Here is a 27840-nt window from a genome sequence, read left to right as displayed (position 1 = left end):
CTAAAAAGAAGAGTATATGTCTTTGAGGAGGTTATGGTCCTCCCTCTCTTCATCCTCGTTGCTACAGCCAGAGATGGTTCTACCCTTCTCAGGAAGCTATGACATTCTAGAATTTCTAAACTCTTCCAGTTCTCTTTCCCAGATGTCTTTTAAAAAGGCAGGCATAGTAGGAAGAGTTGGGTATCATAACTGACTGAAGATAACACAACAGCCATTTGTAGACTGATCTTACAGGTACTAGGACAACGACAACACCAAAAACATTTAAATATATGCACTAGCCAGGGTTCTTCAGAGAAACAGAACAATATTCCAATTGTGATTCCAATTGGTTAAGATAGATAGATAGATAGATAGATAGATAGATAGATAGATAGATAGATAGATAGACAGATATAGATATAGATACAGACATGGATATAGATATTTGCATATAAGCATATAAAGATTTTTTAGTGTTGTCATTGTTCTAGTACCTTTAAGATACTAGTACTATTTACTAGTTTCACTAAGATCTATCCATCTATCTATCTATCTAAAAAGATTAACTATAAGGAGTTGGCATATATGATAACAGAGGCTGAGAATTACCAAGATCTGCAGTTGGCAAACTGGAGACTCAAGATAGCCAATGTTTAGTTCACCCAAAAGCTGGCAAGCTCGAGATCCAAGAAAAGTCCATATTTCAGTTCAAGTCAGAAGGCCAGAAAGATTGATGTCCTGGGGCAGATGGAGTTCCCTGTTACTCAACCTTTTTGTTCTATTCAGGTCTTCAGTGGACTGGATGAGGCCCATCCACATTGGGAAGGGCAAGCTGCTTTACTCAGCCTATCCATTCAAATGTTATTCTCATCCAGAAACACCTTCCCAGACACATCTGAAATGTTTGGCCAAAAGTCTGGGCACCCTGTGGCCCAGTCAAATTGACATATAAAATTAACCATCACAGCATAACCTTAAGGGCATAGAAAGCTCCTGATGTTGTCTGATTTTAAGGCTCTCCATTTCCTCCCCATCACCCACTCCCTCCTCCAACACATGCACAGTTTTCATCTGCTATTAAAATTTTCCAAAATCCTTTTTGGATTAAAAAATTATTATTATTAATCTCTCAATCAATCTTCAATGTCACCAAGAATAAGTCACTTATGAGGATCTCTGTTTCAGAGTTTCTGATATTCTTACCCAAGTTGAGCAGAAGCTGGAGGATTTGTAAAGGTGTGGTGGTGTCAGAGCTAGTTACAGAAGGAAAGGAGTGTATACGGAGGTCTCTTGGGTGATGTGCTGCTGACACTGGCTGTCAGTTTATTCACCCTTGTTTATATGCATACACTCATGTCTATGTTTGTGCATTATTACATATATACCACATAACCACATTAGAACCTGATGGAGCAGGCATGCATTTGTCTCAGCAAGAGAGATTATGGTAAGAAGAATGGGAATTCTAGGCACATGGCAAATGGGAAACAAGTACAAAGGAACCTAAGAAGTAACTGGTGTGTCTGGGAGACCTACTGGGCTCAAGCACAGAATAGCTCTAGACTTTCATTGAGAGATAATCAAGAAAGGAGAGTTAGGGCTAGATCATGGCAGGCACTGAAAGTCAGGCTAAGGGAATAGACTGTTTCTTTATAGTTAGTGATGAGGCCAGTGATGGTTTTTGAGCAGGAGAATATTAGAAGGGACATTTTTGGGAGTCTTATCTAGCAGTAGTACGCAACAGAGAGAGGCAGTGTCCAGAAATAGGAAGTGGTGAAGTTTCATTCTACACTTTGGCTGAACTCAGGTTAAGTCCAGTAATGGAAAAGAGGGTAGGGAATAGGAGCAGCAGTGTAACAGGAACAAGTAAAGATACATATGTACAGAAAGCAGGAGGAAAAGTTAAGATCCAGACTTCAGGAGGAGCCCATATTGGAGGTTATTTTGGACAAAAAGGACTTCAGCAATAGGATTCACAGATCTGCTCAGGAGCTTTGCTGCTAACTTGACTCGTTATATACTTCCTACCTCTGTTCCTCTCTCTTCTGAAATCCATCCTTACTTTCTACTTTCTTTCCTTTCTCAACCTCACAGCTTTTGCTTCCTCGCCATACGTATAAACCAGACAAGTCAGAGTTTTAAGCATGCAGTGGTAATATGAATACCTTTGTGGTTGGTCCTCATGGAAACTGAGTTGGAAACAAATCACTTCAGGCAGAATCTAGGAAGAATGTATACTTTTTTTTTTTTTTGGTAGTTCAAGATCATTATTTCTAAGTATGAGCAATTAGGAAAACATTTACTCATCAGAAATGATGAAAACGTAGAGAATCTTAAAATTATTCCCTTTTTTCCTATAATCTAATCTCTACCTTTTTCATAGATTTTTTTTTCTTCTTTTTTAATAAAAATTTTTATTTATCCATCCTATCTCTTTGGAAGGTAGAATGAATTCAATTACTCTCCCCTATTTTGTCTTCTTTGACATTTAACATATATAGACTGGAGCTTAATTCAGGAGGTCTAAACTCAGTTGCATACTATCACCTGGGGAGGTTTTAAAATAGTATACCATTTCCTGGGCATCACTCCAGACCATTCGAATCAGAATCCTTCTAGGGTAGGGTGGGTGGTGCCCAAGTACAGGCGATTATAACGTGAAGCCAGGTAGGGAAGCTTCATAGCTCCTCCATCTTATACTTTTGTCAGCTGGTGTTGACTATGGCTATTCTTAAATAATCTTTTGGTGCCAGGTTGGAGTATGTTTTAATAATGATTCAAAATTTTAAGGATTACGATTAAATCTCAAAGTCCTATTTTGACAAGATGTGCATAGATGAATGCGTTTCTCCTATCTTTCCTTGTGTTATTTACAGTTACAAGCTAAATTCCAGGGATTTAAAGGCTCCTTCTTGATATTTCAAGGGTATTTTAAGCAAATAAATGGTAAAATGTCCTTTGAAGCAGATAAAATGTACCTCTATAATATCCCCTTAATGAGAATATGCTGAAAAGAAGCAGGTGTTTCTACTGGACCATAAGTTATGCAATTTTAGAAAGACTTTTAAAATAATAATTAATTTATTTTTCATTCTATTTGAAATTACTTATTCCTCACAAAAAAAAGAACAAAAAAATTTCTAGCTGTTGGGATTGTTTTGCGACGATGATGTGAGGACTAGATGAATATGCTTAACTTTCCCAAGAGTTTGGGTAACATTTTTTCAAATGAGATTGTGTGTGATTTCTCATTTTGAATTATTAAAAAAATTAAAAAGTTGGAAAAACATAGGTCGTCACTGATTTTGTCCAGGTGACGCGCGTCTGTGTGTGTGTACACATATGTATGCATATACACAATGACATATACAAAAACTGCAATACAATCATTTGTCTACATCTCCTTGTTCTTTTTCTCTGATTAATTCTTAGTCAGTAGCTCCAATAGTATTTTTTCCTCCAGTATAGTTATGTTTTTCTCTATACATAGTTTTACTGTGGTGCAATTTCCCCAGTGTCTTAGGTTTTGCTGTTTTAAGTTACTCTATTTAGAACTTGGAGTGACTCTAAATAGGATGGTTTCTAGATTTAAGCATCAGTAAACAGTAATCAAAGTACGGGCTGGCCCTATACATCTTTGAAAAAATAGCAATTTTCTTTACAAAGTCTGTCAGTACTTTCTAAAGCACATTGCTTTACAATAGTTAATACCTTGTCTTAAAAGTGTAATGTACCTTCTTGATAAAATTAGCGACTTCTTTAGCCAAGATTATCACCAAGGGAGCAAGAGAGAGAACAAAATACAGGATTAAAGAATAGAACAGAGTAAGACACAGGAGAAGCAAAAACAAACAAACAAAAAAGGAATTATATGGACATTTGAAGGTGGAGGTAGAAGGAGAATCTTCTCCCAAAACAGTTGTGTTTGGTGCCCATGAGAGGAACTAGTAGCTTTGACTACCTACCACTACCTACTGACTACCTACTCCTTCAGGTATTTGATCCATAGTTGACTTCTTCCTCTCTGGCGCTGTACAATCCAGAAGAGCTAAAGATCAATGGGAAGAAGGAACCAACACTTTAATTTAAATATTTAAATAGGAATTCACATGAAATCCAAGTCAGATCCTGCCAAGTGATACATCACTTAGTCACCTTTGAAGACCCTATAGTCTGCTAAGGAGAGAGATTTCAGTGAGGTATGACCAAGTGTGTAACAGGCTTGTAATGATCATGGGTCCATTTTAGATCATGTCCAAAGGGGGTCAGGTCTTGAATGTGTCCAAGTGAACCATTAGATGGTCCGACCATAGCATCACTCAAATGAGCTGAGTTACAATAGGTCATTTTCATTCCAACAAAGAGGCTAAATTTCCAGAGTGCTTTAAATGACCAAGACCAACTGTCCCTTTGGAAGAGAATACAGACTCACAATATCAACCTCATCAGTTTCATCATGGTGTCATGTGTTCCTCACAGCAACACTTTAAAAGAATCTGGGTAGATATTAATTTCCCTCCTCCCCCTGCCACCATTTGCCTATGTTTTTAAGGTGAGGACACTGAGAAAAAGTCAAATTTAGTAATTAAGAGCATATACTCTGGGCCCAAGCTACTAAGGTTCCCACCGTGGGTCTGCCACTTGTCTGAATAACCTTGGGCACATTAACTAACCTCTCCAACTTGGTTTATTACCTATATCATAGGAGTAATAATACTTACCTCACTGAGTTTTAATGTGAAGTAAATGAATTAATCACGTTTAATATTTTTAGAAAGTTTAAGTGTTCAGTCAATGTTAGCTATTTTTATTTTTATTATTTGAAATCTTTCCAATTTTTCTACATAATAGGCAAAAACACCAAGATATCTTGTTTGTTTTATTTTTCCTTTTCTGATCACTAAAAAGAAAATTACAACAGTTAAATGATATGTTTATGAACTATTTTTATTTCTTTTTTCTGTGAATTGATTGTTCATGCCCTTTGCTCATTTGCCCGCTGATTTGTGAGTCTCTTCATTATTGATTTTAAAGTACTCTTTGCATATTACAGATACTAATTCTCCGTATATTATATAAATAGCAATTTTTTTTTCCAGTCTGTGGCTTCTTTTTCACTTTCTCTCACCATTACAGATGTTTTTAATTTTTAAGTAGTCAAATCGATTAGCCTTTTTATTTATGGCTCTTGATATGCTTGGTTAGGAAGACCTTCTGCATCATAAGACTATAAAAATATTCTCCCATATATTCTTCTAGCTGTTATACAACGTTTTTAAAGATTATTTCTGTGATCCACTTAGAATATTGGTATACTTGTATGTTGTGAGATGATATGCCAACAATCTTTTTCTCAAATTGTCTATGATCTCCTTATAATTTGAAATAGCACCTATTAGCAAATTCCAATATAAACAAAACTATGGGTCTAGACTTTTTACTCTACTCCATTAATTTATTTGTCTATTCCTGTGCCTACTTTAATTTTAACTTTGATTAGGCTGGCTCCAAATAATTCTATACTTTCAATACATGTTGTGGTATTTAGTACACATTTTTCTTTCCAGATGAAATTTAGAATCAACTTTTCAAATTTCAAAATAATTTTTTGTTGTTGTTTTTTGTTTGTTTGTTTTTGTTTTTTTGTTTTTTTTTCTACAACAGCAATCTCCTGTTTTCCACCCTCTCCACCCCTGGTAAGGCAACCACTCCCTAGGGACAACTACTTGCAATGCTTTTAACTGATTTTTTTATTATTATTATTAGTTTCAGGTGCACAAGACAAAGTAATACTTAGACGTTTATCATTTCTATCCCTCACACTGTGTGAACCTCCCTCCCCCCATCCACTATCCCTCTGACATTGCACACAGCCATTACATTTCCACTGTCTCTATGCCTAATGCTGTACTCCGCTTCTTGTAAGTATATACATATATATATGTGTGTGTGTATATATATATATACACACACACATATATATATATATAAAATTATAGTTGGCATTCATTATTGTTCAGCTTCAGGTGTACAGTGCAGTGATCAGGCATCAAAATAATTTTATTGGAATTTAAATTGGCATTGCATTAGATTAATAATTTGGGAAGAACCGATATCTTTACAATAAGATTTCCATTTACCCAGGCTTTTAGATCCTTCAGTAAAATTTTATCATTTTCTTCATATAGATTTTGATACTTTGCATTAAATTTATTCTTATTTTATGTTTTGTTTATACAGTTCATATTTTCTCATTACATTTGTTATTTCTGTTTAAATAGGGAACATTTATTTTATAATTGTCCTTTTGCAGTAGTCTTTTATTACTTCTAATATTTTTGTATAGTTGATTTGTTTTTAATGAAAATGAATGATTGCAGTGTTTCATTACTAAACATGATGTTTGATTCATGTTTCTGATAGATGTTCTTTGTCAATTTAAGGATGTTTTATTCTATTGCTAACTTAGTAAGAGTTTGGTTTTTTTTTAAACCAGTAGTGGGTTTTGAATTTTATTAAGTGCCACTTTTACATTTACTGGGATGATCATATGTTTTTTCTTCTTTATAAATGAAGTAAATTGAACTACTGGAATTACTAATGTTGAATAATCTTTGTATTCTTGTAATAAAATCATGTTTATTGTATATTAGTATTTTGATACTTTGCTATATGCAGTTCATATCTATACTTATGCGTGATATTGGTCTAGTTTTCTGTTTTGTGATATATTTGTCTGCTTTATATCAGAGATATGATAAGTCTGTAGATAATTTCATAAGTTTTCCAGTTTTTATATGCTTCAAAGTCTTTATATAATGAAAGGATTATTAGTTTTTTAAATTATTTGTACAACTTGCCTAATAAAATCGCCTGGGCCTTGTGCTATTTGGAAGGACAGCATTGAATTTTTCAATATACTTTATTAGTTCACTGAAATTTTTAACTTACCCTTGAGATACCTTGAGAATTTACACTTTTTTAGATAATTGTCCACTGCATCTATATTTTTCAATATTGATAAAAACATTATTTTCTTGAAAAATCTCTTGATCAGCGCTTATATTCATTTTGTCCTTGTTTTTAAAATAGGTTTTCTTCTTTTTACCTTGTCAAGATTGCCAGACATGTGCTAAGGTGCCAGTCTTTTTAGTCAGCTCTTCCATTTATTTATCAAGTCTACAGATTTTTTCGGTTTTATTCATTTACTTTTATCTTTGATTTGTTCTAATTTCTTTAGTCTTTTGTTACTTTCCTAGTTCTTTAGTTGAATGCTTAGTTATATTATTTTCAACATTTTTTTTGTTTTCTAATAAATGAGTTTCCTCAGAATAGAATCTCACAGTTTTTTATATGACTTGTCTGTCTTCATTGACATTCATCTATTAATGTAATTTAACTTATTTTTTTTAATTATTAGAGTAAGAGCTCTTTGTTATAGAAAGCTGAAAATAGACGAATAGGCAAGAATGATAAATATAATTTGTTAATCCACCACCCAGATCTAATCAGTTAGCCTTTTATAATCAAAATCTTTGTGAATATAAAAATTAAGACAAACAAAATGAGACTACACATTCTGTTTTGTAGCCTTCCTTTCCTACTTGATTATATTTCACAAATATCTATCTGAATCACTATACCTGTATTCTACTATAACATTAATTTTATTAGCTTCACTGTCCATTGCTTATTCAAATATTTCTTCATCACTGGAAATTTAGGTTGTGTCTAATTTTCTTTTTTTTTTTTTTAAATTTATTTTTAATTTATTGGGGTGACAATTGTTAGTAAAATTACATAGATTTCAGGTGTGCAATTCTGTATCACATCATCCATAAATCACATTGTGTGTTCACCACCCAGAGTCAGCTCCCCTTCCATCACCATACATTTGATCCCCCTCACCCTCATCCCCCACCCCCCAACCCCTTTACCTTCTGGTAACCACCAAATTACGTTCCCCAGATTAATTTTCAAGCCCGTGGCCATCCTATGGTCACCGATTGCCCTCCAATCCCCTCCCCCTCCCCCCACCCCCCACCCCTCCCGCCCATCTAGCAACCCTCAGTTTTTCCTCATTGTCTCCCAAACTGTTTCTGATTAGTTCATTCACTTATTCTTTTCTTTAGAATCCGCAAATAAGTGAGATCATATGGTACTTATCTTTCTCTGTCTGACTTATTTTCATTATAACAATAAAATGCTCAAAGAGACACAAGATATACAGACTCAGAACCTTAAGAATTTTTCCTATTGAAAAATGAAAACAAACATAAATGAAATAACTAGATCAATTATTAAAGCCATACGGAAGAGGTTAAGATAATGCATTCAAAACATTATTTCTCTTCACCTCAGACAATTGCTAGAAAGGAGAATAACCATGCGGAGAACCCCAGATGATGTCTAAGGTGAATCAGACAAAGAAACAGATAAGGAACAAAAAAGGAATATTTATTTAGCACCTTCTGTATGCCAAACACTATGTTAGGTGATCTCATATCCATTATCTGATTTATTTAACCTTTTGTTTTTTTAAAAAAAAACTTAAGATAGGTATCAGTGTTTCTATTATTTTCTTAGAATAGGAAACAGGATCTCATAAAATTTCAAATCCTGGTGGCAGAACTGAAATTTAAACGCAAGCCTGTCCTGCCCTGAAACTGTGGAACTTACTGAAGTAAAATAAATATATATACTATAAACAACTTTATTTACAATTTTAAGAAACTTAAAAAACCAAAACAAACAAAACAAAAACGGGTTTTCCCATTTTCTCTGTTTCCCTTGCCACCAACTTAGGCTTCACTAGGGCATTAAAATCTTCCAGCATTGCCATAACTTCAGGCCAATCTAAATAACCATTAAAAATCTCTCCTATTTTCCTTCCACTATGTGTTTCTCTATGTGGGATCATTTTTTATGTACAAAATAAATGCTTTTCCTCTTGACAAATCTGGGTTATAATTGCAGAGCGGCACACACTATCCCCCTGAAAGGTCTAGATTTGGGAATGTCAGATTTAACACCCCCTATCCCACAACCTGCTTCTCACTTCCAGCTTCCTTCTTATCTCTGTTTCCCTGACACCTTCCCTGTGCCAGGACCCGCTGGGACCTGGGGCTATCAGGGTCAAAGGTCAGGAACAGCAGCTCTGACCTTGCCCAACAGTGAACTCTGGAAATTTCTACCGAGCAGTCTCAACCAAGTAAGGAGGTGAGATGTTCTGGCTATTGCGCCATGACTTTCAGGAAGGCAGACATATTGAACCCCCAATAACTTCTAGTTCTTTCTTTTCTTGACCAAATAGGCACTAAATTTGCAACTATAAAACCAGAAAGGCATTAAGAAAAAGAAAAGTAAATCTACATGTCAACTCTATTTTTCAATCATTTGCATTCTAAAAATTTTACTTTCCTGTCTCTCACACAAATATGATGACATATTCATACATGCAGAGAAGCCACTCAAGTCAATTTCTCACATAAAGCAAGTTCATTCCAGGATAGAACTTTCAGGAAGCGACTGGAACAAGCATACGAAGTATTAGGACATTGCATGCTACAGATTCATTTCACTTCCGATCGAGTGCACGTTACTGTAATTTATAACAGGCTCATCCCAAGTCTTTCATTTGTTTCACAAGTAATTATTGAGTACTTAGCATAATGTCAGGCTAAGCTTCCAGGCAAACAAAGATCAGTATAGTAAGTCCTCACTTAATGTCATTGAGACGTTCTTGGAAAGTGTGAATTTAAGTGAAAATGACTTATTAATGAAACCAATTTTACCACAGGCTAATTGATATAAACAAGAGCTAAGTTTCTATAGCTTATTCCTGGTCACAAAAACATCACCAAATTTCTAAATACAGATCCAAAACCCTTCTAAGAGTAAACATCAAAATAAATATGTACCACACATACATTTAAGAAAGACTAATAAAACCAGGTAAGATAACTCTTCCTACCCGCTTATTCCAGTTCAGGGTAAAGGTGCCCGGAGCCCATCCCAGCAGCTCAGGGTGCAAAACAGAAACCTAACCTGTACAAGTGCCCATCCACTGCAGAGCCACTCACACCCACACCCACACTCCCTCAGACTAGGACAGTGTAGACACGCCAGGTCACCTCACCTGGTCAGCTTTGGGATGTGGGAGGAAACCAGGGTCCTTGAAGAAAACCTATACAGACCTTGGCCCCTGCCAGGAATTTTTTTTTTCTTATTAACATTATAACCAAATGACATTGAGGGAAACCATTTTATTTGAGTACCTGCTGTACAACATACTCCCTACTGTGAAGTTCCTACTCAGGAAGTTCACAGTGTAGTGAGAAAGATAGTCAAGAAGCAAATAATTTTACTACTGTGTGCAACTGTCCAGTGGTGTGCAGGCTTTCTTGAGAGCACTGAGGAGGTGGCACCCAATGTTACCCAGGGAGGGTTTTAAAAGAAGCATCCCAGAGCAGACAGCATTGCAATCAAGTCTAGAAGGATCAATAGTGTCACGTAATGAAGTGAGCGGATATGAGAAGGAAAGTGAAGGGCATCCAAGCACAGAGCCAGAAAGTGTCAGAAAACAAGGTCATTCCCAGTGGCAGGGGATGTGAATGACACTGGAAAGGGAGTCTGGGATCTAACCGTGAAGAAACAATGCATCATGCTAAAGAGCTGGGACTTCATCCTCTCTGCAAGTGGGTTTGAAATTCTACGCCTTGGAATTAGCGATTAGTTATAATAACACTTAAAGTAACATAACAACTCACACTTCTTGGATGGTTAGTAAATACGAGGAACCACTACAAGTATTATACTTTAAATGTATTCTTATTTAATCTTCAAAACAACTCTCTGAAGTAGAAACTGTTACTAACATAATTTTATATGTAAGGAAACTGAGGCTCAGAGTTTCCACCGGGATGGAGGTACAGGAACAAAAGAGGGGAACTTAGCAGGCTTGGCAATAAGTATATATTTGAACACAGTATTCGTTTGCTAAGAAAAAAGCAGTCCTCGAGGATGGGGAGACATGACCACAGAGTAATGAAAGCTGGCAGAGCTAGAGGAGACCCCTGGTTTTTCATATTATTAGCCCCACTTTCACCCCATTTCCAGAATGAATATAAGGAAGAAGGAGAAGGAAGGAAATTACACAAGGAAGTGCTCTCATCTGCAGCAGGCCCTTTCCGGAATCACTTTGCTATTCCTCCACTCTGCCTCTCTCCTCCAACATAAGTCTTAGCAATAAGACTAGTAAATCATGTTGAAGCACTTGCTGTATGCTTGACCTAAACTAAATACTTCTTCACGGGTGTTTTCTCATTTCGTCTGCACAACAGCATTGTTGACAATCTGCTTGTTACCCCAATTTGCAGATGAGGAAACAGATGCTTGGGGCGGGAAGAAGGTATCCATGATTCTTTCCTGTAATACTGTCTGTAACGTTTCTCCATGCAACTTTCATTTTTTTGCCCCTTTCTTCTCTCAGTCACTTGCATCTAGGTAACAGTACTGCTCCACAAACTTGTGGAATTTCTTACTGCAACATCTCTGAATTGAGAAGCTGATGTACTTAGTGATTATATTGCCTCTCCTTTTTTCCTTTTTATATTTTATATTTTTAGGCCTAACACTAATTTATCACTTACTATATGCCAGGAAATCTTCCAAAGGCGCTGCTACATATTTACTCAGGTAAGACAACAACCCTGAGAGAAATACCATTACTTCCTCAGGTGAGGATACTGAGACACCAAGAGCTTAAGGAACTTTCCCAGAACCCACAGTAAGCATCAGAATGAGGATCTGAACCCAGAAAGCCCAGCTCTGGGGTCTGTGTTCCTATTCAGGCTTCATCTTATTTGACTTAGCAGGACTTGGCACACCCGATCACTCATTTGTCCTCAAAATCCTTTTTTTACTTGGCTTCAAGACCGCCTCACTTACTTGGTTCTCTTCCTACCTTTCTGGCTTCTCCCATCCCGTTCTCCTTTGCCAGTTCCTCCTTGTCTCCCTGACTTTCAAAATTTGGAGTGCCCCAGAGATCAGTCCTGGGACCTGTTTTCTATACTCAGTACCTAGATGATCTCATCCAACTTTACAGCTTAAACATCTCTATGCAGATAGCTTCCAAATCAATGTCTGCTATCTGGAACTCTCCGGTAAAATTCACGCATATATATCACTGTCCATTCAACCTCTCCACATGGCTATCTAATGACATCTCAAAATCAGCAAGCCCACAACTGAGCTCCTGCTCTTCTCCCACAAACTTGCGGCTCCCCAATTCCGTTAATGGAAACTCTATTCTTCCAGGTGCCCAGGCCAAAAAACCGGAGGTCAACATTGACTTCTCATTTTTCTCTCACAATGCATCCAATTTATCTGTAAAATAGATCCAAGATTTGACCACTTTTCATCAGCCCCCACTATCATCATTCCAGTCCAAGCGACTGTTATCTCGTAATCACATGTCTCAATGGTTTCTAACTGGTTCTCTCCCCGTAACTCCTCTAACCAACTAGAGTGAGGTGAGTGAGACACTGCCTTGAATGCAAAACTTAAGACGTATCAAAAACACAGTAATCAAGGCAAATGATATTGTAATGTAATATTTTAAAAAATCAAAATCAATGTGGAAAATTCACAATTTAAAATAGCAACATTTTAAATAAAAACAGGACCAGACCCTGTGTTTGCATTACACGCCTTCTTTTTCTCCCCTTAGGCCCAGTCTCATTCCATTCCCTTCAATGTGTTCTAAACAGTTACGGGATCCTGTTAAAACTTAAGTAAAATCTTGTTGATCCTCTGGTTTCCCATCTCAGAGCAAAAGCCAGTCCTTACCATGATCTACAAGATCCTACGTGACCTGGTTGCCCTTCTCTCCTCATTCACACAGCTTGTCCTCTCCACGTGAACTTTCTTGCTATTCCATCAATAAGCTCCCACCCGAGGGCACCCTAAACTTGCCAGGCCCTCTGCCTGAACCGTTCTCCCCCAAATACATCTCTCACTTCACCCAGATCTCTTCCCAAATTCGTTCTGTCTGGACCACACTATCTAAAATTCCACCCCACCCCCGCCACACACACACACACACACACACACACTGTTCATATTCCACTCCATATTTCTCCTCCATTCTTTATTTTTTCTCCTCAGAAATTATCATAAGCACACTGTATGTTTACTTGCTTGTTTATTGTCTCACCCACTATAAAACACTACAAAACAGATTTGGAGGGAGAGGGGTTTGTTTTGTTCTCTGCTGTATCACCAGTGTCTCAAAAATTTCTTGGATGATACTAAGTACTCAGCAAATAATATTTGAATGAATAAGTAATAAATACTCATGAGAGTTTTCTGTTAGCTCCAATGGTTTTAATGCCTGCTCTGTATAGGTTTTGAATTCTATTGCCTCAATAAATTACATTGGGAACTACTCTTTCAAATTGCAGCCTCAAATCTGAAGAATTTACAAGGTGCTAAATTAGAAAACGTATTGCAAAACCTTCTTTCAAATTGACCAGTTTTTGAAATAAAAGTTTGACTTGCTTAAAAAAATATTTATCTGGGATTCAAGTTCACTCCTTAGATTAGGTCAACGTTGGGAGAGCGGGTTGTTTTTGAGAAATAAACACTGAAGATTACGTTTCTCCGATGGAAAATTCTGAAATTTATTTCCCCATCCCAATTGCCAACGACTTGACACTATATTGAGATGCTAGAGAGGTTTTCTTAATAATTTCAGAGTGAATCTATATGTGATCAAAAGACCTTTCTGATGGAAAGTATCTTTAATCACCTTGACTAATCATTAACCAAAACTAAAAGTAGGTTTTGTAAGTAAAACTTGTTTCACCATGAACTGTTTTCTTTTGATGGGAAAGATGAACTTCAGCAAAAGCAAATCTACAGCCCAAAAGACCACAGACTTTGCCTTCAAACATCCGTAAGCCACACATGACCAACCTCGTCAGACCCCAAGTCCACTTATGGCCTGCCTGCTCGTGCAGGTTAAACTCAGCACTGGGGGCAAGTCTGAGAGCGTCATGATGAAAAGACGATTTTAGTAACATTTGGGGAAAGTGCAAAAGTGAGATCTCATCTTAAAAGCTCGTTTTCTTTGTAAATCTCCGAAATGTCTTCTGTAGTTTTATTTTTTAGAGGATTTAGATTGTTTTGTAGAGATTTCTATAACTGTATTCACCAGCCAGTTAGGATTATAAACTGAAAATGGGTCTTGTTTCTCCACCTGTTAGTATGCACAGAAAGCGCATTTACACTATAAATGTGTCAGTGAAGTTACATGGCCCAACCTGGCTTGCTATGTGTATATCAAATTGCCGCTTTCAGAAAGATCCTTTCTAATTTGTCTTAGCTGAAATAGAAAGTTGGGATTTTTTTTTTTTTTAATCACTGCCTTTTGCAAAGTACAGACAGAGAAACTGGTATGTTCAGTAACTGAGCTTAGCCTACTGCCCATGAAACACAAGGCCCTAAAGTTGAGCAGGGGGTGGCGCACACAGCACTAACTACTTCTTGAGAGAAGAAATGAGTGAAAACTGAATTGACCTGGGTCAGAAGCAAGCAAGAATTATTAGAAAGGTCAAGGGTAAGAGAGTCGCCACACTTATATGCAGAGCATAAAACTGTTGTGTCCCTGTAACAGCTAATGCATAGTCTCGCTCAGGAATCTTGTATTGTTTTTCCTTTGGTTTTCTAAATTATATGGAAAATATTACTTTCTAAATGATGCTTGTCTACCAATTTAGGGGCTTTTTAAATGTGATTATTTTAATAACACTTTGAAATTGCATTTTACTGAAATGATCACCTGAGCTTCACTATTTTTTTTCTGTTTTGTCACCCAATTTTTGGCCCAGTTTCCTATATTCGTAATAGTCCTTCATTCTAAGTCTTTAAATGACAACCAAAATCAGTATAGAAAATCTCACTGCACAGGACGAAAATCTTTTAAAGGGCCTATCATCAAATGCGTCAGGTTTGCATTTCATTCAAATCATCATAAAACAGGTTTCCTCTGTCTTGATTGGCAGAACACATTATGCAGAGTGAAAAGCCAGCACAGAACCTTCACTGAGCCATCACACTCTCACCTAGCTGGTCCGCGTCGGCCACTATGTACCTGGGAGCCTCCAGGGCCTAGTACCACTATAACCTGGAACCATCAGCATGGTTAGTGGGCTCTCTTTTCCCTGGGAACCTGCAAATTTGAACAACCATCACATTTGGAATGAGGTTCAAATCCTAGTCCCAAACAGAAAGCCTAGACAATAACATGCTGACATTGCATATTCATATCTACATACATAAACATAGACACATGCAAACTTCCATAATTTCTTAGATTTTTAACAAAGGGCTTCATGCTCTCTACTGAGTTGTCTATGTGGTATGCGATCCAGGTATTAGCAGGCCCTTCCAACACCATTCAAAAGGATCCACTGTTCTTGTTTTGTTAAAACCCAGGTGATATTTTTACTACATAAAGTAATTTGCATGATGAGTTCAGTATATCTGCAACCAACACACTCTGTTCTTGAAATGTATCTTTGGGAAGTAAGTAGATAAATATCTTAGTTAACACATAAATAAAGGAAGCTAAAACTCTCAGGACTTTTTTTCCTTATACGAGTTGATTTGTTTTTATAACAGTGCGCTCTTCCCACATCTGCAAGGACCATTCTGAATATTCTTTTAATTGCTGAGATTTCATCTCATCAATTAAATTGATGAGAAGGGATGTTATTCATTTTTTACTTCTAAAGTTGAACTGCAATTGCTTTGTAAAAACTTTTTTTTATTATAGTTGACATTCAATATTATTTTATATCAGTTTCAGGTATACAGCGTAGTGGTTAGACATTTATATAATTTATGAAGCGATTCCCTGATTAGTCTGGTACCCACCTGGCTAATAACTACACATAGTTATTACAATATTATTTACTATATTCCCTATGCTGTACTTTACATCCCCATGACTATTTTGTAACTACCAATTTGTACTGCTTAATCCCTTCACTTTTCTCACCCAACCCGCCAACTCTCCTCCCACCTGGTAACCATCAGTTTGTTCTCTGTATCTATGAGTCTTTTCTGTTTTGTGTGTTCATTTATTTTGTTCTTTAGATTTCACATATAAGTGAGATCATATGGTATTTGTCTTTCTCAGTCTGACTTATTTCACTTAGCATAGTATCTTCTAGGTCCATCCATGTTGTAAATGCAAATGGTAAGATTTCATTCTTTTTATGGCAGAGTAATACTCCATTGTATAAATGTACCACAATTTCTTTATCCAGTCGTCTATTGATGGGCATTTCGGTTGCTTCCATATCTTGGCTATTGTAAAATAGCATTGCAGTGAACATAGGGGTGCATACACCTCTTCAAATTAGTGTTCCGAATTCCTTTGAATACGTATCCAAAAATGAAATTTCTGGCTCATAAGGTAGTTCTATTTTTAATTTTTTGAGGAAACTCCGTAGTGTTTTCCATAGTGGCTGCACCAATTTGCAATCCCACAAACAGTGCTTCAGGGCTTCCTTTTTTCCTCATCCTCCACAACCCTTGTTGTTTGCTGATTTATTGATGACAGCCATTGTAACAGGTATTTCATTGTGGTTTTAATTTGGTAAGAACTCTTTTTTAATGAGGACATTTAACTGGCTTTGTTTGTGGGTGGCTGTTACTGCATTTCCCGAAAATAAGACCTAGCTGAACCATCAGCTCTAAAGTGTCTTTTGGAGTAAAAATTAATATAAACCCGGTCTTCTTTTACTATAAGACCAGGTATAATATAATATAATATAATATAATATAATATAATATAATACCAGGTCTTATATTAATTTTTGCTCCCAAAGACACATTAGAGCTGACGGTCCAGCTAGGTGTTATTTTCAGGGAAACACGGCAGTTGCTCTAACCTTAATGACTCGTTCATAGAGAATGTTTCCTAAAGGTGCCCTTCATGAAAAGGACAATTTTGGACTTTGCAACAGCAATTTACTTAATTTATCTTAAATTTGGTTTCAGTGAGCAACCCTAATTAACCTGATTTTTTGCTGATAATCACTCTCAATGGAATCAAATCACAAATCCGGGGATGGATTGAGCGGCACCCAGAAGGAAGCAGCCCTCCGCGCACTGGTCCAGCGCACAGGATATAGCTTGGTCCAGGTAGGAACTTCTTGTGACATCTGCTGAGAGCCACCACTGAATTCAGAGTAGTGGGGATATTAGTTGTCCTAAGATGCAAAAATGGGAACAGTCAGCCATATATCTCTTTAGATGGATGTCCCTTTCCAGTGGGAAAGAAAGTTGCATCATTTCAGTTTTGTAGGTGAGCATGCAGGTAATGTTCTTTCTACTCTGAGTTATCAACTCAATTTTAACTTGTCATTTGAAAGCAGAATCCGTGTCCACAGTCATAGAGACTATCCCAGTTTTGAAAGGCCATTTTAGTAAATGAAAAGGCAGCTGGAATTTACCATCCAAGGCTGTCTGTAAAGCAGAACCAGGGATAATAGTATGTCAAGAAACAGCAGAGAACAAACTATCCAGGCACTAACCTTAGTTTCTAGAGAGATCATTGCAGATGTAGGAAGAATTCTAGACGTGGGATCCAAGGACTGATGATTTGGTCAGCATAGGTATTCCAGGACCTTCTCTTATAACAACAACCCAATAGTTTAGGACAATATAATAATTTTTCTCCATGTTCAGCATTTTTGAAAAGGAAACAAAAAATCCTAAACTGTCTATTCTATAGGTGTTGGTTGTTAAAAATTATCTGTACATTATTGTCTTTATGATAACTCCTTTAGAGAGCTTATGATACATCAAAAAGCAAACTAATATTAGACATACAAATGATCTTATTTGAAGAAATAATGTTGCTCTTTCTACAGTAAGACAAAATATTTTAATTCTCAACTATTGTCCTTCACCTACGTAATTTTTCAACTTAACCAAATCTGTCTGCTCTTAGGAATACCAATGTCATATGTAGATAACAATAAGATAGGCAAGTGTCCTTTGTCAGATTGTTGCAAAATGTACTACATTTAGTTTTCAACTAATCTTGTAAGTCAAGGCATGCTTTTTTAGAGATAATAAAATACTCAAAGTCATTTTTTAAGTCTTCACCCTAATGAAGTGTATTTATTGAGGCTTTTTTAAGATTTCAGAAAGTATTATTTCATGGTAGACTTCAAAGTTTCATTTTTTATTTATATGTAATAGTGTTCTGGAAATAAATCTCTAATGATCCAAAATATAATGATAGTAAGATATATATAATTTATAATACCTCAACCTCAATATATCACACCTAAATGTATAAAAGGAAGTTATTAAGTATGAATAAACATGTATAATCATTACATTTAACAAACAGAATTTGGAGACATAATCTTAAAACAATATAAATTGTCCATTTAATTTTGTTCTGGGCACTGGTTTTTCCTTGTCCCCCAAATAAAAGATCCTCCACTAAATAATTAATATTTCTAGTCCACTATACTAGAAAGTTAACTTCATGCAAAGTTAGAGCTATTTCCCTTTCGCAACTATGTCAGGGTGGAATGCAATTTTTTTCTATCTTTTTCTCTTTTAAGCTTGCCAATTTGCTAATTATAATTCCTGACTTAGAGTTGAAGCAGAAGGAAGGGATAAAAGCAAAGGAAAGGGGGCAGGAAAGTTCCTACATGACTGATATTTGCATAAGCCTCTCTGGGCCTGGCAGGTAAGCTCATGGGATAGTTTGCAGGCTCATCAGAGAAATGTTTAATTTCATGGTTGGGGAACTCTCACAAGGCTACTCTCTCCTCTGTCTGGCCACTTTCTTGAGCCTCAATCTCCTCCTGCAGAACTCTTTTTGACATTCCAAGCAGCTCTTTTAGAGAAGATGAAAGATAATCCCTTATTCCTACATATGGCCACTCTAATCCCCTGAAAACACTCACACATTCTCTGACCCAGCAAAACCCAGAAACACAGGTGACAAAGCAACCAGCCCTTCTTCTCGCCAGGACGAAAGCAGCAGGCCAACCACTGCTCATCAGCAGGTATCTCAGGAGTGAGTTAGACCCAGCAGCCTAGTGTGCTCCCAAATGCAGAGAAAACCCATCAAGCTCTCTGAGTGGTTTTTCCTCCGACTCCTCTCCCTGCCTTAGATAAATGGAGAAACACTGGGCAATTCCTCCCATTTAGGGGGAACCAGGATTCACAACACACCAGCAGTGCTCTCCAAATATCTTTCAACAAACTCCAAACTTTCCTCTCAAACTCCTCAATCTTTTTTCTAAACTCAGGTGTATTAGAGGGGGCAGTGGATGTTCACTTAAGAATGTGAAGCATTTAAACAGTTTCCTCCACCTCTTTGTCCTACTTGGTGATCCAGGGATTTGGTTTCATATCCAAATCAGAGGCCGAAAGAGTTCCATTCGATCTTAAAATCCTGTTACAAATGAAGTAGTGTTCAGTCATTAACTGATCATTTTAAAAACTCTGCAGGACCGAAAACTGTAATGTTATAATTACAGCTATGTAAAAAACTTGCACGTGATGTATTTTTAAAAGAGACTCAAACAGCAATGGAGATCATCTTACAAACCCAACGCTATGATTTAAGAATATCTGCATTATAAAGGAAAAACACCAATAGTACTGTGTTACCTTTATAATTTAAAATGTTTTCAAATAAAATACCCCTAAAAATATATGGACAATCTGCCTATTACTTTGACTTTATGTCTTTAATTACATTCAGAAAATGTTAATGAGAACATAGATCACAAATAATAACAAAATAATACTAAAGATTTATTGGACACATGTTCTAATTGCTTTGTGTATATTAACTCATTTAATCCTTATAACAAAACAACACTATGAGGTAGCTATCATGATCATCTTCAACTTCCAGATAAGAAAAACAAGGCACGAGGAGGTTAGGTAACTTGCCCAAGATTTAAAGGCTATAATTCCACTACTGTTGGCCAAAATTTCTAGCAAGATTTATAGAATTAAGAGCTGTTATAAGGTTATCTTTATGATTACAATTTTAAAGGTAAGAATGCAAGGGGATACTAAAAATACTTTGTGGAGTCTAAATTTCGTAACATAATTACTTTAAATAATACTTATTTGTCAGCAGAATGACTACTGGATCAGAAGTTCTCCAATAATGTAGAAACCTAGAATTCTAAAACCTAGTTATCTAGATCTAAATCCTCTAATCAAGATGTAAATACACACATGCCTCAGTTCAATCATTTTGAGTCAACTGGAAAATCCTTCCTGATTTTGGCTCCAGAGTATTGAAAATCACACAGGACTTCAAATTAGAGACTGCTCTCTACTACATACAAGTAGTATGATCTTGAATAACTCCTTTAACTGTGCGAGGGCTTAATTTTCCACAAATTTGACCAGGACATTCCCCCACTCTATTAGACATGATTTTGTGATTCCAGCATCTGCTCAATCTAGTCAGCTAACTGGACTAATTGGCTGGAAGACGAGACCAACATGTATTGAAACACAGCTTCAAAATCTTTCTATTAGGCTGGTGCAAAGGTAATTGCGGTTTCAAAGGTTAAAAACAATTGCAAAAACCGCAATTACTTTTGCACCAACCTAATGACTTAGAGAAAATCCATTAGCTTTCTCAATACTTCAGTCTTCCTACTCTGGATCACAGGAAAGATTAACATGATTATCAAAAAAGGAGAGCAACATCAGGTTTACTTTAAAAAAAAAAAACCTCTGTACAAAAATGAAGATAAATATCTTAATACAATTTAGGGAGCATACCCATAAAATGATCATTTCAAATTTTATGACATTTGCTATATTTGGGTTTGAAGGATTTATATCTGTTGTATCTTTGCAGTCTCTGATACTGAATGTTGAATGCTTGCAAAACAAGAATTAAAAAAAAAAACAGAGGGTGACGAATTTGTGCTCTCTTATCACTAGCAGGACAAATACAGCTGTCAAAAATAGGATTTTGCAAGTTACTTAATAACATGAGCCAGTCTGTTATATTGCACTTGATGCAATAATACCTGCCTGTGAGGGTTTGAAAATATACTTTGTGATATCATTTTTATATAAATGGATATTTTTGGATAGTGATCACTGGAAATTTTTATCAAATTACTTCAGAGAAAAAAAGAAACTTAGTACAATTCCCTGCATATAGTAGAAATTTAATAAATATTGATAAAAATTGTGTAATGTTGACAAGTTAAACTTCCAACTTCATAGCTGCTTTGTGCCACAGAGGAATATTTGGGAAGTGTGCTGCAATGTTAACTTGTAAAAAACAGTCTTTGTCTCTAGGCAATGGAATTGTGTGTGGTGCTTTTTTTCCCGACCTTTTCGCTCTTAACTATACTTCTCAGATTTTCCAAAACTACCATATATCTTTTTGAGTGTCAAAGAAAAAAGTCACATTACGATGATTCTTTCCTCAGCAGTGCATCAGTGACGTGGGTCACAGACTCTGTGACACGTGCTGCTCCTTCCATCTGGAGTTTTCTCCTTAAAATGAAGAAAATACATTTTTCATAGATGAGCATTTTCGGAAAACGTTCCACCCAATGTGAGGTTAGATTACATTAATTTTAAATCTACGACAACTAAAGCCAAAGATACGTTTAATACAGATCACGCTCAAGTAGTCCAAATACTTTTTAAAAGTAGACTCAAAATACTTATATATTATTTTTAAATTATTTAAAATGTGGCATGTATTAAGCACTGTTTGACCAAATACCCTATTGATAATCTATTTTCTAAAAATCATTACAACACAATAAATTTTTATGAGGTTGACAGTCGCAATACTTTCTTAATCCAGTGGTTGTCCTTGGTAAACATAAAGGGTTTTGGTTTTGTTTTCAGTTTTCTGTTTTGTTTCCTTAGTCCTTATTCTTGAACACAATGTGTTGGTTGGTATGAGGCTCTGGCATTGTAGAACTATAAGATATAATACCTGACCTAAAATGCACATAAACTAGTTGCAATGAAAATAAATTTATCCACAATATAAACTGACAACATAAGATGGTATTAAGTGAGCAATCCAGGTGAGGTTGCTACCTTTCTGTTTAAAGCCTTAAAATTGACCATGCTCTTTGACCTAAGGGATGAGAATAAATATTTAGACATAAAGATGTTCATAATAGTGGAATTTATAATGTTTAAAAATAAACATATCCTAAATGTCCAATAAGACTGGTCACATAAAATATGATCACCCTTATATTTCCAAATTATATAGTCATGTAAAACTATAATTTCAAAGAGAAATTATTTGGGAAAACGTCCAAATTTTAATGTTTAGTTAAAAATCAGAATATACAACTGTATATATCCATGTCCAAATAATATTTTAAGAAATTATTCAAATGCAATAAAAACATTGGAAAATAAAATGTAATCGCTGATTGAGGTAATTTTTTCTCTTTTGATGCTCGCTCTTATTTTCCAAACTTTCTACAATGAATATGGATTATTTTTATTATAAGGAAAAATCTCACATAGCGGAAAAAATTTCTAAGGAGAATTCAGTTCAGAGTAAAAAACTTGGGAAAATTTGATGGAGAAAACTTTATTATTGAAGTTATATGATACATACCTGGGTTCAGTCGGCTATTCTTTCTAATTCTTTATATGTTTGAACTTAATATTGATATTTCTTAACCCTTTTATTTTGCAGTTAGAAAACAAGCCCCTGAGTTGTACAATTCAGTAGAGACAAAAACTAGAGGTCTATAAATTCTGACCCAAATGGGTCTACAGGCTGTTTTTGTAGTGATTACAGGCTATGAAAGGTTTTCACATTTTTAAAGTTTTTTTAAGCCTACAGCATTAAAATGGAGAAAAAAATATTCGCTTATCCCATCTCTAATTCTTATTCTAGTACTCTATGTTAGAAGCTAATCCACAGTTTTAAAATTCCTTATCACTACTTAATCGAAACAGTTGTAAAATGCACAACACCTTTGAGCAGTGAAGACATTAGTATGTCTTAAAATCAAGATCCAGCAAGATTACAGCAGATAAATAAGAGAAATAAGTGAGCTTCATCCTCTTCCTCTCTTAATCAGCCGTCAGTCTGGTTTCCTGAGAACAATTTCATGAAACTAAGAAAAAAATACAGTCTTTAATTCCCACCCCTCACACTTTGCTTTCCATGCATGTTCTTTTATGTGGAGTTCAATGCAACCATATATTTTAATTCTAATGTGTTCAGTTCCTCATCAAATACAAGCATGCACATAAGGAACAAAGGATGGCGCTAGATCAACATAAATCTGATTTATCACCCCTCTTCTAAGGGTGCCCCAAATTAAGTTAAATCCACCATCTCTCTGGTTTGGTATAACGTACATTAGTAATTTTACGTAGGTATTTCTCAAATTGCAAAGATTTTTCCTACAGTGCAAATAAACATAAGTAACTTGGAACATCAGTGTTTACAGTTGGCTTCATCTTGATTAGTTCAGCAAGAAGCAGATGGAAAAACACTGTGTCATTGACATTCTTTTCCAACCACCACACAAAAATCCTAGGGACAGAAATAGGAATTTGACTTCATAGTAAAATATAGCTCCTGGGTCCTACTTTTTTCTTCTATTGCCTGTTCTCACCACCTGCTCATGTCCCTGCTATCCGAGGACTTAGGTCATTCACCAAGTACATGAATACTAATTCTTTAAATAGGTAGACTAAGCATGGGAACAGGATGGGACAATCAGACCATCACAGGCATGTGTTTCCCTAAACTTATCACCCTAACCACCAAAAGGCCAATTTTATTTTAAAGCTCATCAGAAGCCTTGCTTCTGCTAGCCAGAAATGCCATTAGCATGGTGTGGAAGACTCCAAATGAAGGAACAGTTCTGTGAATGCTTTTGTGGAAAATGTGTGTGACTGACATGTGACGGGAGCATCAGCATTCCAAGAAATAGAAATACATTCCAGAAGCTATTATCCAACAGCAATGACTTTCTCCTCAGATAGCCTAATAGAGAGTTGGCTTTATATGAGGTCTTCAATATAAAGTTCAAAATCTTTGCAAACTCTGTGTTATAGTGTGTTTGCTAAACTCAGAAGCACACGAGGTTTTCCATTTTCTCAGCTTAAAAATTGGTGTGAACTTCATGACTCAAACATAGAAGCACTTTGGACTTTCGACTTTGCTTGCAGGCAGCCTCAGGATTTTTTAAATTGTTACCTGTTTAATACTAATCAGCAACCAAAAATAAGTGACTCTTCATCGTCAGATCCTAAAAGCTTATCATTATAAAATGCAAAGATAGCTTTCTAACATAGTTAGAAAACTAGTTAGTTTCTAACTATAGTTAGTTAGGCTAAGGAGTAAAACAGTGAGATTACAGAGCCATACAATTATGGATTTGCCAGGACTTCAGCAACTGTGATCTTTTAAATATTATTTCAGAGGTGCCTGGAGAGAGCTGAGACGATTGTTAAATAATCCACAGACACAACATTAAATAACTTTGAATTTCACAGTGAGAAAATTATTCCTCTTTCAATTCTCTTTCAAGCTTTCAGAGGAGAAAAGTTAGTTTTGGAAGTATGTCTTAAAACACCTATCCAGCGGCCGCTAATCTTTTGCAACCTAGAGAGCAGGACTAGGGCTCCGAGCTTTTAGTAAACAACTATGTCTAGCTAGAATTTGATCATGACTTCCCTCTTTTCAAATTGTTTTTATATTTCCATTTGTGGGAAATGATATTGATCCTCTACTTACAAGAATGAAATATATTTTCTGCATAAGTTTCCTTAAAAAACTAAATCAGTACAAAAACACTCATTAATTAATTAACGAAATAGGTGTTAAATGGATATGCAATTGGAGATACACTGATTTTAAAAATCCCTACGATATTCCCTTTAAGGATTCTATTGACTAACTCACAAAACGTCCAATAAACATTTTCCCACATTTTACTAAGCTATCAAAGTCAGCCTCCCTTTCACAAGCATCCTAACACCCTCACAAGACCTTTGCAATCACCTAATTGACCCTATTCCCTTATAAATGAAGAATTTAAAGTCAGGGAAGATTTAGTGCCTTGTCAAGTTTCTTAGTTGGTCAGAAATTAAAATTCATGGGAGTGTGGTAAGGAGAATAATGACTGTATAAAACTTCTCCCTGTATAAAATTTATGTTGCTCACATAAAAACAAATACATTAGATGGAATTTTCCCTGGCGTATGTTGAACTAGGAAAGGACAGAAGAGCAATTACCCAAACTAAATGTTCTGTGTCTGCACATGGACCAATGTCTACCTGCATGTGGACAATTCATATAATTTAACCAGGTCTTTGCTATAACATTAGCCAATTCCAAAGGCAAACAAAAAGTGACTCAAGTAAGTAAGTAAAAATGTGGATGAATCTATCGAAGTAAATTTTATGTTCCAAAAAGATAAAAGCCCAAAGTGGATAAAGCAATCCCCAAAGCTTCTACCTAGTTATTCCTTGGATAGAACTGAGAGGTTCCTGGGGAGCAGTGAGTCAAGACATATGCCCAGAGCCAAAAGTGAGCACGACACAGCTGTCCCTGGGATCATAAAGTAAATGTATGCTTTGCAGTCCAGCGTTGTGTGAACTTTGATGCAAAATGTGGATCTTAGAAGTGAGCTGGCATTTTACTTGTTCTCGTACGTAGAAAGACACATACATACTCAAAAAACAAAAATGTTTTCTGAGTTCTAATTTTGTGTCAGGATATTCTTGAATTCAATATTTCCATAAATTGGCCAAAAGCTTAGATTGTAAAAAGCTTTACAAAATACAAGTCCTTTTTAAAGCCTGTTTGCTTATGAAATATTGAGATGTTGAATTCGTAAAGCATGGTTTGCCGCACATAATCCTTAAATGTAAAGGGAAAATATTAAAGATGATGTTATTAAGTACATCATTGGTTAAGAAATTAGTTCTGCCTCCATAAGACAACTAACAACTTGAAATGAAATTAGGACTATTTTCCTAGGTAACAGGGCTTTAACAGTCAGCCTGCCAAAGTGATACAGGAACAGACTGATAATTTGCTAAGAGTGGTTTTCATGGATGAACCATATCATATAATTTTCAAGATCAAGGTCAAGGGTTTTGGGGACAGTGAAGCAAACAGATACATTTTCCAGAGCCAAAAGTCATTTGCATCTTTCTTTGTGCATTTTGCTATAAACAAATGCTGCCAATAATATTATTTATTTAGAATTCATTAAATCAATTCACTATTTCTATTCAAGTTAAGTTTAAAAGTAAACTTTTCTCACTTATGTAAATGGAAAAGCTGTAGGTTTCATGTGATAATTGTATTTTTCTAATACACAATAAAATAAATGCATAACCACTGAAATGAAGCATTGGTCTATAAATTACATAATACCATCTTACATACTACATTTCTGAGAAACACTAATCTGATAAATTTATATTTGTATATTATGTCTGACCTAGCTTTTCCTCTCTTTGTTTCTAATTGTAGCTCCACATTTCTATAAATTTCAACATGCTATTTATATCACGATTGTTATTTCTCTTTCTATTTTTAGAAAAATATCATCTGGCATCCATATTACTTATAACTTATAAAGATTGTAAAAAAAAAAATTAGCTAATAAGGGTAATGCCACCTTTCACAGTTAAGTAGATTCTGTTTTCTAAAAAGTCCCAATCTAAAATAGATTTTACCAACGCGAATCCACTGATCTTAACAAGATGTGAAGGTGAACAAACTAAACACACAAAACAGATAATTATCTTTTATACAGAATTCACAAAATGAATATACCCTGTAGCCCTGCCTATTGTCCTTAGGGAACAAAAATATCATAAGCAGAGACAAGGTAAAAATCACATCTAAGAGAATCTTTTTGGTATATCCTAGTCTAGGTCCCTCAGATTTGCCTTGAATCCTGTCACATAATGAGATGTATACGTGATATATTGATAGGAAAGACTTAGAAATATTGCCTAATAAATACTTTTATTCAATCTCACAAATCAGTAACTGGGAAATGTGGTATTAATGCTTGAACTCTCCAGACACATTCCAGAGAGACGTTCTTGGTGCCTCAGCTTCACCTGTGAGAACAGTTCCCAGGAGTTTAGTCAAAGAACCATAGTTCTGGGTATAGCCCTGGTGACTGGCATGCTTGTGAAGGCTAGAAATGCCACCTAACATAGGTATATTGTCCAGTGCCTAAAAGAACAGGAGCAGAAATAACTACATACTCATTGGAAAATGAATAGGAGAACATCTGAAAGCAGTTTAATAAGGGAACATAGACAGTTTCTTTCCTTCTTGGTAAGAAAACACAAAGAACCAAAAAGAACCACAGAGATGATTCCAGATTTAGAATACATAATTTCCAAAGAATCATTAAAGGAATTGAAATTACTACTCAGAAAAAAAAAACTGAATGAAGATTCATTCATTAATGTCCTGGTTTATGAATGAGCTCATTTATGGAAGACAACGAACTATCTGATCTCCATGTTTGGTGAAGTTGAACAAAAAAGTAGGTGTACCAAAACATGCAGAATTATGAGACTAGGAAGCCTTAGAAGAAACGTCATCACGACTTCTGAAGAGTATATATTCCTGAAGTTCACCAGATCAAGAATCATAGGATCTTTTTTCTAGTGTTGTCTCAACAAATTAAACCGTTGTGCTTTCAGACAACTCATATAATATCTCTGGACTCAGTTTCCTCATCTCTAACATGAACCTAGTGGGTTAATATAAAAACCAAAGAAAAATGATG

General features: G+C 35.7%; 1 protein-coding gene across 5 annotated transcripts in view; it reads left to right on the top strand.

Moving 5' to 3' along the window:
- Nucleotides 1–27840, top strand: part of A1CF (APOBEC1 complementation factor) — a 76502-nt gene that overhangs the window by 8174 nt on the left and 40488 nt on the right. For 4 of the 5 annotated variants that reach the window (XR_004425318.1, XR_004425317.1, XM_033130661.1 and 1 more), the window contains exon 2: nt 17053–17196. The exons of the other annotated variant lie outside the window; for it this stretch is intronic. Coding sequence is in view for 2 of the 4 variants with exons in the window: in XM_033130661.1 (XP_032986552.1) it covers nt 17098–17196 (99 nt within the window). In the remaining 2 variants the exon portion in view is untranslated. The remainder of the gene's footprint in view (nt 1–17052; nt 17197–27840) is intronic. 5 annotated transcript variants of the gene reach the window in all.

This window comes from Rhinolophus ferrumequinum, chromosome 16 (assembly GCF_004115265.2).
Source record: "Rhinolophus ferrumequinum isolate MPI-CBG mRhiFer1 chromosome 16, mRhiFer1_v1.p, whole genome shotgun sequence".
Classification (NCBI taxonomy): domain Eukaryota; kingdom Metazoa; phylum Chordata; class Mammalia; order Chiroptera; family Rhinolophidae; genus Rhinolophus; species Rhinolophus ferrumequinum.
The sequence above is the reverse complement of the archived record's forward strand: the minus strand, read 5'-3'. Positions and strand labels throughout refer to the sequence as shown.